The 13,787-nt window shown below is 37.5% G+C and overlaps 1 protein-coding gene across 12 annotated transcripts in view; it reads left to right on the top strand.

Annotated features, from left to right (window-relative positions):
- Positions 1-13,787, top strand: part of OFD1 (OFD1 centriole and centriolar satellite protein) — a 36,479-nt gene that overhangs the window by 7,294 nt on the left and 15,398 nt on the right. For 11 of the 12 annotated variants that reach the window (XR_004967033.1, XM_036306177.1, XM_036306176.1 and 8 more), the window contains exons 4-12: positions 1,048-1,116; positions 1,204-1,234; positions 2,945-3,052; positions 4,390-4,526; positions 4,849-5,022; positions 7,153-7,259; positions 9,663-9,782; positions 11,520-11,593; positions 13,371-13,462. Coding sequence is in view for 11 of the 12 variants with exons in the window: in XM_036306177.1 (XP_036162070.1) it covers positions 1,048-1,116; positions 1,204-1,234; positions 2,945-3,052; positions 4,390-4,526; positions 4,849-5,022; positions 7,153-7,259; positions 9,663-9,782; positions 11,520-11,593; positions 13,371-13,462 (912 nt within the window). In the remaining variant the exon portion in view is untranslated. The remainder of the gene's footprint in view (positions 1-1,047; positions 1,117-1,203; positions 1,235-2,944; positions 3,053-4,389; positions 4,527-4,848; positions 5,023-7,152; positions 7,260-9,662; positions 9,783-11,519; positions 11,594-13,370; positions 13,463-13,787) is intronic. The other variant, XM_036306170.1, reaches the window with a different exon arrangement.

Genomic DNA, 13,787 nt, shown 5'->3' with positions numbered 1-13,787 from the left:
AGCAAAATTGAGAAGGAAGGGAGAGTTCCCGTATGCCCTCTCCCCCCATACATGCACAGCCTCCCCCATTATCATCATTTTTACAGTTAATGAGCCTACATTGTGGCATCATTATCACTTGAAATCCATAGTTGACATTAAGGTGCACTCTGTGTTATCCCTGTGTTTTGGCTCTCTTTATCCTATCTGTAATTGACCAAAAGTTTTATATTCAGAAGTTTTAAGAAATCATGAACAGTTCTAATATTTGAAAAACTTATAATTTACATATGCTATATTTATTCATTAACAACCAAATTTTACTTATCAACATTAGGAATTCTGTTTTGGTCCATCAGTCTAGGTTTGTCATTACATTTCACAGTTTTATTTATTGAATGAGCAATAGCCAGTTATATAGTGATTAGAGCAGTAATTAATCTACCTCACATGATTGCAGGTTTTTACTGTTATAAAATGCCATGCAGAATATTTTCTTTAAAGGAAAACCAATAGAAAATCATGTTAGTGTTCTCAGCGTAGATGTAGTAAGTGATATGTGCTGTACTGGGAAAATATATTAAGAATAGCTACCCAAAATGTTTGTTTAAAACTATTTTCAGTATACTTTAGTCATTCATAGTTGTAAAGACAGTAAAAATTTAGTTTATTTACATTTTGAAGCAATAATATTTAAAAAAGATTACTGCAATTGAAAGGCCCTGGAATTCACTCATGAATTCATTGGTTCATCAAATGTTTGAGTGTTTATCATCTGTAAGGCACTAACCATTTCTGTCGTTTCTGTTAGGCATGTCATCTTCATTGTGAAATATTTGGAGATTAATTGCATGATCAAGAAAAAATATTTTATCCATATAATCTCAATATGTTTATTGTAATTTACTTAGTAGTATAAGAAACAGCTTCAATTTTATATGAGCAGTTATAATCTTATTTTTTATTTAATCTGAAAATGATTACTAGTCATATTCAGAAACATCTTAATTCATCATTTAAACATTAATGTAAAAATGTCTACTTAATTAATATTTTTTTTTCCTTAAGGTATTTACTATGCAGGATCTGTTACAACTCATTAAAATCAAGCCTGAATCCAGTCTCTACAAATCCCTGGTAGGATTATTTAGTTTTTATAACCTGCTTTGGTTTGTTAATTATACCTCAATAGTTTAATAAAAGTGAAATGCTTTATTTTAATAGGTCTCAGGATTTGATAAAGAAAACAAAAAAGGTAGGAGCTTTCATCTTTATAGAGATATAGTACCATCTTTGTCATGTATTTTTCCTATAAAAGTATGAAACTAATAATTTTTAGAGGGAAGAATAGGGAATCTAATTTGAATTAATTTATGGTGTTGGTTTTTTTTTGTTTTGTTTTTTTTTTTGCTGACAATACCTGACCTTTTGAATAAGCAGAAGAATCCATTATTTTGACAAATGGAGATCATTTCCTCTAAACTTCAATTTTTTAATAGCTCTTAGATACTCAAATAAGATACACTTTGAATAATTATAGAGGTAGTGTTTGTACTTCAGCTGTGTTTTCAAACTTCCAGTAGCATTTTAGGATGAATTTCCTTTGTTCAAAGCTCAATCTGGCTGAAAAGAAAGAAACATCAGTTGAACTTGAGCTTCATCTAGCATCCTAGTAAAATTTCTAAAACTCAAAAACTATGAATAGCAGACATGTCAGGAGTCCTAGTGGCAAAGTTTGTATAGAACTCTGGGCTAACTGTAAAATAGCCACTGTTAAAATGAAGTGATTTTAAAACTTGGTGACTTCCAATTAAGAGGTTAATGCCGCGCCCTAACTGGTTTGGCTCAGTGGATAGAGCGTCAGCCTGCAAACTCAAAGGTCCCGAGTTCGATTCCAGTCAAGGGCATGTACCTTGGTTGTGGGCACATCCCTGGTAGGGAGTGTGCAGAGGCAGCTGATCGATGTTTCTCTCTCATCGATGTTTCTAACTCTCTATCCCTCTCCCTTCCTCTCTGTAAAAAATAATAAATATATTAAAAAAAAATTTAAAAAAGAGGTTTAAGGCCATCAGAAAACATGTAGGAAAATATTTTGCACCTAACTGTTGTCTATTCCCTGACAGGGACCTATGTCTCTGTTATGAAAACTCACACTCACAAATGAGGTCATATTATAGATAACTGTTTTCTGATTTGCTTTCTTTAGTCACCAATATATTTTTCTATAGCCATATTTAGACTAATTATTTTTTAAAGAATGTAGTTAATTAACCACCTGTTGATGGAGGTTTTGTTGTCTTGTTTGGGTTTTTCCATTAGAAGCAGTGTGCAGTGTGTACACCCTTTGTGTCCTTGTGGAAGTGTAGCCGTGTGAATTCCTAGAGGTGGAAAGACTAGGTTAAAGGTCATGTTCATTTTAAATACACAGATATTGACAAATTTGCCTCCCGAGTGATTGAGCCTGCCAGTTTCCCCACTCCCTTGTCAGCATTTCAAGTATGATCAGAGTTTTAATCTTAGCAGTCTTATTGGGAAAATAGGATCTCTCTGTTGCAGTATTAATTTGCATTTGTTTATGATTTTGTTTGTTTATTTGACATTAAAATTATCTCTAAGCTCTTTGTCCATGCCCTTTTAAGAATTTTCTTACTGATTTGTAAGAGCTCTTTGATATGAAAATTAGTGCTCTGTCTCCAAAATATAGTAACTATTTTTTCCAGCTATCATTTGTCTTTTGACTTTATTTCATGCCACATATAAGTTCTTAATTTTTATGTTAAAGGTTTCTCTTTATCACTTCTAGATTTTTGTGTTGTGCTTGGGAAGGACTTCCCTCAGAAACTATTCTTTAAAAATACCTAATGTAAAACAGGATAATGTTATAAACCTAAAATTTATAAACAGTGACTGAGCAATGGTTGAATGAAAGTTGTGAGACCAAATTTATGTACATTGTGTTTTTTAGGTTTTCTCGTGGAATTTCTAAAAGAAATGGCAGAATATCACCAGGCTAAAGAGACCTGTGACATAGATACTCAGACAAGTCCGATGTTGCCTATCAAAGACTCCCTTGGTAATTGCAGGCTTGTTTCATAATTTCAGGTTTTCTGTTTTCTTTTTGAATGAAGGAAATGACGTCCTTTCCCATGTTATCTGTGTTCCTAGACTGGGAGGGATGTAAGCTGCAGGTGAGGTGCTCATTTCCTCTTGTGTCATTGCTGGAAGGGACCAGTCCTATCTTCAGTGCTGCTCCTCCCTCCATGGTCACCAGGGTGACGCAGAGGCCCATGTTTTTGTTTGTTGGTTTGAACCTCAACTGGGAGGCTCTTCCCTGCGTCTCATCTAACTTTATCTTATAGCCACTAATGTGAGAAGATCTAGACTATTTACATTGTGAAGAACTAGAGAAGTCAGCGGCCCATCACTTCATTTTATAGTTGAGGAAAATGAGGTCGCCAGATGAAGGAAAAGCAACTTGGAAACACCCAGTGTGGGTCAGAAACTAGAGTCCAACTTTTCTGGTCCATGATCCAGATCCTTTCCATGGTACAGCCTTTCTACATACAGTACCATCCTGCCTTTAGGCGTATGCTCAGAAGGGAAACAGCTGGCTAAAATGCTGTGATTAATTCTGGCTCCTCTTTACTCATAAGGAGCAATAACTTTAACAATTAGTTCAAAGATCTTAATCTACTTCTGCCAGCTTTTTTTTTTTCCTGTGCATACTTTTTGGTGGGCACTGGTGTTCACATGGTTGAGATTGCACTCTTGGTGTGGGTTTGCACTCTGTTAACGTTTGATTCCACTCCACATTTGGTTTGAGGGTTGTGGGTCTGCTGGAGAGAGCACTGGAATGAGAGAATCAGTAGACCTGGCTTTCGTCCCAGTAACGCTATTGTATAGTTGCTTAGCCTCTGGGAGTCACCTATACTCTAAGGGCACCTGTGTCCTCTGTATAATGGAAGACTTGAAATTCATGATCTTTGATTCATTTTAAGGTCAGTGTTTTGAACATATGACCAAATTTTCACCAAAGACCAATAAAAGAACTCTCTGCTTTGGCACTTAGAGACTGGAAAGAGATGCCAGTGTTTTCTGACTTAAACTTTGCTTTCTTTTTTGCTGACATTTTTTAAAATCTTTTTTTTTTATTGTCTAAAGTTTTCGCTGACATTTTATGATGAAAATTTTCAAACATTCAAAAAGTTGAAAGTTTTACAGTTCATTAATTTTGTGTTACACTTGCTTGATCACTTTCTGTCCATCCAGTAATCTATCTTAATTTTTTGAATTATTTCAAAGTAAACCGCAGATCTCCCTGCTCACATCCCTGTACTCTTTGCTTTTGAACAGACCTCTTGCTCACCTGACTTCGTTCCTCTACCCTAACTGCCTGTGTTTTTTTAATAGCTGAGAAGCTTCAGCATATTGATGATCAGTTTGCAGGTGCTTGCCCTCAGCATCCAAAGTTAGACTCTTTAGAAAAGAAGTTAAGTGAATATAAGAGAGAAATAGAACAACAGCTTCAGGCAGAAATGCGTGAAAAGGTAAATTTATCTTGTTGCTATTAACAAAAGTGATATTTTTGCTTTTCTTTTCATTCTTAATCTTAGGTATGTAGGAAAATATCTAGAATCTTCATTAATGAATGTGGTACTAGACTGTTGTGCATGGTATTTTTCTTTCCACTTGATGTCATTTCTTTTTGCCTTTTGAATGAATCCTGATAGGTATAGTGAATGAGATGAAAGTAAAGGTGAATTAAACTAAAGTATAGAGTGGGAATGTTAAACCTAACCATGGAGAATCTGTTACTATTTTTTTTAGTATTGTTATTGGTACTTACAATTATTTGTGATCAATTGGCAGTTGAAGCATTTCAAAAATACTGAAATAATAAAAATTAAAATGGAAGAGAAAAGAAAGTCTGAAAAGGAAATAGCAAAGTTCTGGAGTGATGTTGAGAAAACTTGTCAAGCAAAATCCGAAGCCCTCCTTAATCGGGAAAAGTTGTCCCTTGAGAGAATTCAGAAACACCAGGAGGTAATATTTTAAAATTGTTTAATGGGTGGCTCTTTCCACAGCTGTTAGTAGATTGGCTCAAAGTCCAGGAGTGAGATGCGACATCTGATGGAACAGTTGATGGCTCAGGCCCTAGAGGACCAGTAAGGACTGTGATCAAGAGTACACATGGGAGAATCAGCCTTGAAAAGGATATGTAGACTTCTTTTTCCGAGACTGCTGGAAGGAAAAGTGGAAGTGAATGTCCATGTCAGAAGTGTGAGACACTCGCAGTAAATTAGTGGCAGATGTGAGGATTAGGTAGTGACCTTGAGTAGAGGACCAGAGGTGTGGAATGGCTACTGGGCCCAGGGGGAGGGGGATGGGAATGGAGCAGAGCAGCTCTCTGAAGCAGACAAGACTGCTAGAGCTGTTTTGTGGTCCCTGCTAGGGTGGGCAACCTGGAATTGAAGTAGAACTAATCAGGTACTTGTAGGTGGTTGTTCTGTTGCAGCTCTTGGGAGGATTTGGAAGCTCAGTAAGAGCAGAAAGATGGTGGTGGTTGGGGAGTGGAGCTTTATAGAGCTGAATTTATTTGATTTGAGAAAGACAGCCTGTTTAGTTGAAGACATTGGGGTTCAGCATGATGGCGAACGGAACCAGAACAGTGGGTGGATGGCTACTAACCCAGGGAGGGGAGAAGGGAGAGCTACATGGCATCTCAGACATCAAGGAGTAGGTCTGGGGATATTGACAGATGGAAGAATAAGGGTGGACCAAGAGGACAGAGTTGCAATTGAACTTCTAGGTGAAGTTGGAAACCAAATGCAGTGTGTTTCTATCCAAGCAAAGGCGAAGATTCCAGGAGTAGAGGGATCCAGGGCTGTAAGTGTCATCCATTTGATCTTGGCACCCAGGAAAGTGACTGGACAGGACGTGGAGAGGTTGAGGAATGGTGGGAAGTGCGTGTCAGCAGGAGGGATTGGATCCACCCCTTTAGGAAAAACAATTCCTTTCCCAAGGGGGAGTCGGACCTGATTGGATTGGGGGCATGGTTTCCTATGTACAACCAGAACTACTAATGCCAGGAGATGGTCAAGTAAAAAGCTTCCTCCTGGCATCAGTCCTTACTTGGAGCTTCTCAGTAAGACACAGTTATTAATGGTGATTGAACCCCGTCTATGATTTTGTGTAGCATTTCTGGGAATTGCACTCATTTTAGCTATAAAAATAAATGAGAGAACTGGTCTTCAAGATGATGGATTGTTTTCACACTAACACTTTCATCTTCAAGGTAGATGACTGACTAGATCAGATCAACCAGTTAGTTAACAGCCCCAGTCTCCATTTAGTCACGGATTCCCTGAAGCCTCTGGAAATGGTTACCATTCTCAAAAAGGCACCATGTCTTTACTCTGCCACTCGAATGTCTGTCCCCTTCTCTCCCTGTTAAAACTGTCCTGTCCTTCAAACTCCAGCTTAAATGTTACCTCCTGGTACACCTCCTGTGACTCCCATTGATGTACTCATTTAGGCGTCATTCCTGCCATGGAGACTGGACCCTGGTTGTGAAATCATCACATTGTAGTATGATTGTTTTTCTCTCCCTTAGTTAATCGTGAATTTTTTAAAAGATGGGGACTATAACTATTCATTTCATATCCAGCTCCCAGTGTGCTTTCTGACATGATATTCAGTAAATCCTTGCTCAGTGAACACACAAATAAAAGTGTGGCCTGTGTTTTGGGGCTCCATACCAGCTTGCTCATGCTGAGTCAGAACCCCCTATGAATTGAAACTTTCAGGCAACAACTGCTGAACCATGTGGATTCTGTTTTGTTAAGTTTTATTGTTGAATGTGTATTTCGTTTCTTTTTCTAATTGAAGAATTTATCAAAATTTTAAGTAACAGATGTTAATTAAGTAGAATAATTACACAAGGGATGTTAGGAATATAGGGTAATGTAGCTTAACAGTCATTAGGCTAGGGAGTAAATTCTTGTGTAACTAGAACAGGCAAAATGCATACCTTGAGGTGGAACCTCTTAAAAGTGAAATTGTTCCTCTCAATGTCTGTACTTTGTCCTCTGGAATGTAAGAAGCAGTTCATTAGTTCAAATCTGTTTTATTTTCTTTAGCTTGCTTGCTAAAAATTAATGCTTTCCTGTACAGATGGAGACAAAAGAAATTTATGCTCAAAGGCAGCTTCTACTAAAAGATATTGATTTGCTAAGAGGCAGAGAAGCAGAGCTGAAGCAAAGAATTGAAGCTTTTGATGTGTAAGTAATGTTTTCATTTTTAATATTCAGGGTCTGTGAGTTTAAAAAGAACTAAATACATCTAATTATTCTAATGCTAATTGCCAAGTAGAGTTCTTGGTTGTAAAGGTGCCATCACTTGGTTTTAAAAGGCACAAGTTGAGAGAAACAAAAGACTAGGATTTTTGCTTTTGAAATATTACACATTGGGATGCATAGCAGAGTGAGACACCATCATCAGGCTACAGTAAAACCAGACCAGTGCTTTGAAGAAGCTAACAACACTTTAAGAAATCATGTTGCACACTTACATTCGGTCATTCAGATCTAGCGGTTGCATATGCACAAAGTAACTGAATTGCAGACGTATTTAACTGCTTTGCTGTCAGAGGAAATGGGGTGCCTCTGACTTGACTTGTACTGGGTGAAACTGTGATGTGTGTGTACTTTTTTAAAGCATTCACCAATGTTTAATTCTTCACATCTTACCTGCCACTAATAGGAAGCTCACCAGTCTCATTTATGCAGTAAGCTTTCTTTCCCGTTAGGTTCTGCTATTGACACTCATAGATACTCTTATTTCATGAAAGGATTTGTGCCTAATCTTCATTAATGTTATTCTCTCATTGTTTTTAGATTTCAGAGAGGAAGAGAGAGAGAAAAACATCAATGGAGAGAGAGGTAGAAACATCAGTGATGAGAGAGAATCATTGATTGGCTCCCTTCTGCATGCCCCACAATGGGGATCGAGCCTGCAACCTGGGCCTGTGCCCCTGACCGGAATCGAACCCGGAACCCTTCAGTCCGCAGGCCGATGCTCTGAGCCAAACCAGCTAGGGCATGTTCTCTCATTTATGTGACAAAATTTGAGTGGAGATAGCTCATGACTATATCATCACTTTATCTCCATTTCCCCTAACTCTTCCTTCTAAGCATGCTGTATAAGCCAGTAAATGTAGTTTACTGCTCCATTGCTTTACAGATTAGCCAGCAGAGGGAGCTAATGCATAGAGCTTTTATTTCTTAGAATGGTCAGCTTTCCGTAGCACAGTGGTTCTCAACCTTCCTAATGCCGCGACCCTTTAATACAGTTCCTCATGTTGTGGTGACCCCCAACCATAAAATTATTTCGTTGCTACTTCATAACTGTCATGTTGCTACTGTTATGAATCGTCATGTAAATATCTGATATGCAGGATGTATTTTCATGGTTACAAATTGAACATAATTAAAGCATAGTGATTAATCACAAAAACAATATATAATTATATATGTGTTTTCCGATGGTCTTAGGCGACCCCTGTGAAAGGGTCGTTCGACCCCCAAAGGGGTCGTGACCCACAGGTTGAGAACCGCTGCCCTAGCACTTCCCATGGCTTGATCTAAGTACCTATGAACCTGATTCCCTGGATCTGGAATTGGTTTGTGGTTGATTTAAGGTCTCACTTGAAGACCATTCTATTCTTCAGTATTTGGAAGTTCTCACTGATTCATCTACCTTTTCTTTCTTGTTTGGCACTCTGCAATATTCAATCACTAAATTATTAAATTCCAAAAACAAATCTGTCTTTAATACCTATGGGTTAATCAGTTAAATCTCACAGAAACAATCTTACAGAAGAACAAGTACTAAAGTACACTAAAGTTTGGTATGTAGCTTTATTGTAATAACATTATTCTTTCACCTTTGAGTTGATTACGGCCATTTATCATCTCTGTTTTTTAAGTGTGGGTTATCTTCTGTGAAAAAGCACTTTGGTCTGGATACTTTCCCACTCCCTGCAGCTTGGTGCCACCATGCTGCTCCATCTGCTATTTCAGATCCGGCATAACTTGGTCAAGGTCAGTTCATAAAATAGATGGAGGACTCCGGCTCTTTCCATTTATTTCCCAGAGGTGACAGTGTTACAGAAAAACCAGAGAAGAACCAAGCAACGCTTAGAGAGATGGAGTTACATTTATTATGCGCGGGCCCAGAGGAAAATGTATCTCAAATTCTGGGTGAAATCACACACGAAGTTTCCCATATTTATACTATTTTACCTTCTTTGTCTCCCAAATATGGGCTTTTTCCAGTTCCCTTTGCAAGTTCTTAAAGGGTCCTATGTGCTGGGGCTTTGAGACTTTGACCAAAGGCTTGGCCTGATGCCAGCACTGATAACTTCGTCTGGAGAAGGTTTAATGGCCTCTCTGAAATGGGAGTAGTCTTATTTTCCTTATTTTTTAAGCCAGCAAGCATTTACAGAAGCCAGAAATAGAGGGTCAAAATTTCAAACAACAGCTTTTATATAAGATGGATGCTTCAACAGTAACATGATAGTTTTAGTCCATGGAGCTAAAAATCACGTTATTTTTTCTCTTAAAGTCTTCATTTCAGATACTACAGTTTTTTTAATCTGCTTTTTATGTTTTTGCTAATTTCAGGTCCCAGAAGATACAACAAGAAAAACATAAAACTGTGGCTGATGCACTTAAGAGAAGGGAGCTGAATATAAAGAGTATGGAAGAAACCTATGAACAGAAGCTCAAGAGTGAAATTCTAAAGTAATTGTTTGGCATTCTTAAATAAGTAATATGTTTGAATTAAGTTGATGGCAATACTAGTGAAGTAGATAAGACTAACATTTTCTGGTGAAAGTTCGTGTTTTCATTGATAGTCAAACCTTTCTCATGAGTATTTAAGATAGTTTTACGAAGTTACAGTACAGAGAATAGCATCCTCTGCTCGTTCTTACTCATAGCTTCTCTAACATGTATTGAGGCCCTTTAATTTGCTTTTATTTTTAGGACACCTTGTGACTTTCTCAGCTCACACTGCTCATAAGCTATAAAAGTGGAATTATAATCACCTTTAGTTCTCTTTTCCTCTACCTCACTCATACTGCCACTAAGATGGCAATATCTAACAATTTATAAATTATTCTACCTAGTGGTTATAGTGTTTGTCAGGGGACATGTGCCTTGTATTCCTTCAACATTCTGCAGAAACAAACTGAAATTATATGAAGCAAAAAAAAAAAAAACACAAAAAAAAACAGGGAAAGGAAAATACAGATAACTGGTTACTATGGCTTTCCTATAGTCCGAGTTTTATTGTATTACAGTGACTAATATCTTAGTGCAAAGATATTAAGCCCATATGATAACTTTTCTCAGTATACCAGTGCTCAGTATAATGTCTAGCCCATAATAAGTGTTCAGTTAATATTCGTTGAATAAATGAATTCTTGTTGAAGAGATGACTCAACTGAGCTGCTCTGGTATTTCTTAATCATTGGCCTCTTTTTAATGCCTTGCCTATAATTTGTCATTGATATTCCATTACATAGTACTTGCACATATTTCTTGAGCTCATTCTTTTTGTAATCTTTATTGTTGAAAGTATTACGCATGTCCCCCTTTTTTTCCTATTGATCCCTGCTAGCCCGCTCCCGCCCCTCCCCCCAAGGCCTTCACCATCTTGAGGCTTATTCCTTAAAAGAATTCTGATAAAAATATAGTACCTTTCCATATAGTGAATTTGAAATGATGGATGTTATCGCTACATACTTTTATTTGAGCTCCTTGAGTATAGTAGCAAACACTGACATATCTGTAGTTGTTAAACTTTTAGGAATAAATGAATAAGTGTGTATATTAACTTTACACTGCCACATATATCATGAGCTGTTTGGTATTTGTCTGCTTTAGGTATGACTTTAGCAAGGGTTGGAGTTCACAGGATACTCAGCACAGGAGTGCTTCTCTCCCCCCCCCCGCCCCCCAAATCTCTGAACCAAAAAGTCTGCTAGTAGCAGTTGGTGGAGATAAGTAAAACTGCTTGAAAGTGTGCCTTTAGTATTGCTAACCCAGACATGAAGGCGACCATTGGCTCAGAACACTGTGCCCAGCTGAGGCAAAAGTTCTGGTGGGGGGCAGGGCAAGGCAGATGGATGGGATGTTACTGACTTATTATCTCTTGGGATTTAGAGTCAGTTGTATCAGTGTAAATTTAACTTAATTTACTTTTTTGTGTCAGTCCAGACCACTGTGGAATAATTGTTCTTAGTAACCTCACAATAACATGAGTTTTCAGGACCCAGTTTACAGGATTGCAGCAGGCTTTTACTGGACCTTGTATATTCAGAATTTGGATCTCTGGCCTTAAGTACTGAGAGACCTTGAAGTTATGTATGGCCATGTTCATGCCCTTAGGCACCCGGTGCCACAGAAACTCACACATTGATAGGAATATGTCCATGAAAGTGACAAGAAACTCATTTTAGTCATTCTGATTCTCAGGTATCAACTTGAGCTGAAGGACGACTACATTGCCAAAACTAACAAACTGGTTGAAGAAGACAGAAAGAATAAAGGTGATTCATTGTTACTACAAAATTATACATTTTTTGCCTTTTCAATTTTACAAAATTTAAAAAGTAATCAGTCTTTCACTGTGTTTTTGCAAACCTTCCTGTTTAACCTTTTGTGTATTTACAAAGGTCAGTTATTTACTGGCAGGATTTTACCCAACTTTATATACATTTTTTATTTTTTAAAATATGTTTTTATTGATTTTAGAGAGAGGAAGGAAGGGAGGGAGACAGAGAGATAGAAACATCTATGAGAGAGAAACATCGATCCACTGTTAACCAACTGAGCAACACAGACCAGGGCAAAATATAAAATATGTATTTTTTAAACAAGAAAAGTGGTATATTAAAAATGACGCTTAACCTGAGAGAAAGTAGGGTATTCAGGATTTTTTTTTTCCCGTCTATCTCCCTCCCTCCCTCCCTTTTGACAATCATCAGCTTGTTAATTATATTTATGGATCTGTTTTTGTTTTATTTTTTAGATTCCACATATAAGTTAAATCATATGGTATTTGTCTTTCTCTGTGACTCACTTCACTTACCATAATACCCTCTAGGTCCGTCCATGTTGTTGCAAATGGCAATATTTCATTTTTTTCTGTGGCTGAGTAATACTCCATTGAGTATATAAACCACATCTTTATCCATTCATCTATTGATGGTCGTCTAGGTTGCTCCCATATTTTGGCTGTTACTAGTAATGATGCAGTGAACACAGACAGGGGTGCATACATATATCTTTTCAAATTAGTGTTTTTGGTTTTTTGGGGGTTTTATGCCAAGAAGTAGAATTGCTGGATCATATGACAGCTCTATTTTTAATTTTCTGAGGACCCTCCATACTGTTTTTCATTGTGGCTGCACCAGTCTGCATCCCAACAACAGTGTATGAGGGTTTCCTTTCTCCACATCCCTGCCAGCACTTGTTTGTTGATTTATTGGTGATAGCCATTCTGATAGGTTCAAAGTGATATCTCATTGTGGTTTTACCTTGAGAGACTTCATTTTTTACTTACGGAAAATTTTATTTTAACTTCTCTGTCCCCTGTGACCCGGTTTCTTATTTCTTTAACTTCTAATATATTTTTATGCTTCATGATATTTTCACTTGACTATAACCCCCCTGAACTGTTGTAGAATTGGCCCAGGACTAGGAAAGTTGAATAATTTTTCAATCTCTAGGTATTTTACCTCTCAGTATATTTCTAGGAACTTGCCTGTGACAAGAAGTTGAACTTCAGTGGAAATTTCAAAGGACTTCTTGGAGTAAACCAGGGCTGGGTACTTGATGGAGACCTGTAAGGACACCCAGCGTGTGGCTGCTCCTCTGTGACTATCTTGTGGAGACTAGTACTTCTTTAGGAATTAGTACCATTATGTAGTCAGCTAATTATTTTTGATGATATATCTGCATAGTAGACTTGTATTAGATGAAGTGAAAATGACAAAATAGTGACTATAAAATCATAAGACAAATCTTTGTGTTTAAGGAAATTCAGATCTTTGGGCATGAGGGCTCTGAGCACCTGGTGTAACTCTGGTTGGTATGTGTAATAGGAGGAAGCTCACCACATATGTGACCGTTAGGACTAACTTCCATCACCTGTTGGGTAAAAGGGCTTATTTCTTACTTTCCCTACTGATTTTGGGCTCTGACACCTGCTATTTTAGATGATGAAATAATGGTCATTAGGTCTGACATTGGCGATAAATTCTTAAATGAGTTCTGTATCCACTAGAAAAATATGATGTTTAATTGGTTGGCTCTCTATTTCAGAAAAAGCTATACTTTTGCAAGAGCAGCTGTTGGCTCTTAATTCAAAAAAGGAAGAACTCTATCATTGTGCAACTCGTGTGAAAGAACTTGAGGTAATTGCTAAGCCTATTTTTTGAAATAGATGTTAGGCAGTATATGGAATTTTAGTGTCAGTCATACATAATTTAGCTTGTTACTGGACTTATTATATGACTAAGAAGGTGGTGGCCCAACTTAAATTTTCTTTTCAGTCTTAGTCTCCTAGGGAATCGTGGGAAGTACATCCTTTGGGGCCTGGAGTTCTGCTTGAATCCTGTGTCTCTCCCTTGCTGCTTGTGTGCCTCAGACAAGTTCCTTAACATTGGGGTGCTGCCCACATTCCATGGTGGTTGAGGTTCCTTGGTGTGCTGACTTAAGTGCCTAACCCATAGCAGGTGG

Source organism: Myotis myotis, unplaced genomic scaffold (assembly GCF_014108235.1).
Source record: "Myotis myotis isolate mMyoMyo1 unplaced genomic scaffold, mMyoMyo1.p scaffold_m19_p_4, whole genome shotgun sequence".
Taxonomy (NCBI): domain Eukaryota; kingdom Metazoa; phylum Chordata; class Mammalia; order Chiroptera; family Vespertilionidae; genus Myotis; species Myotis myotis.
The sequence above is the reverse complement of the archived record's forward strand: the minus strand, read 5'-3'. Positions and strand labels throughout refer to the sequence as shown.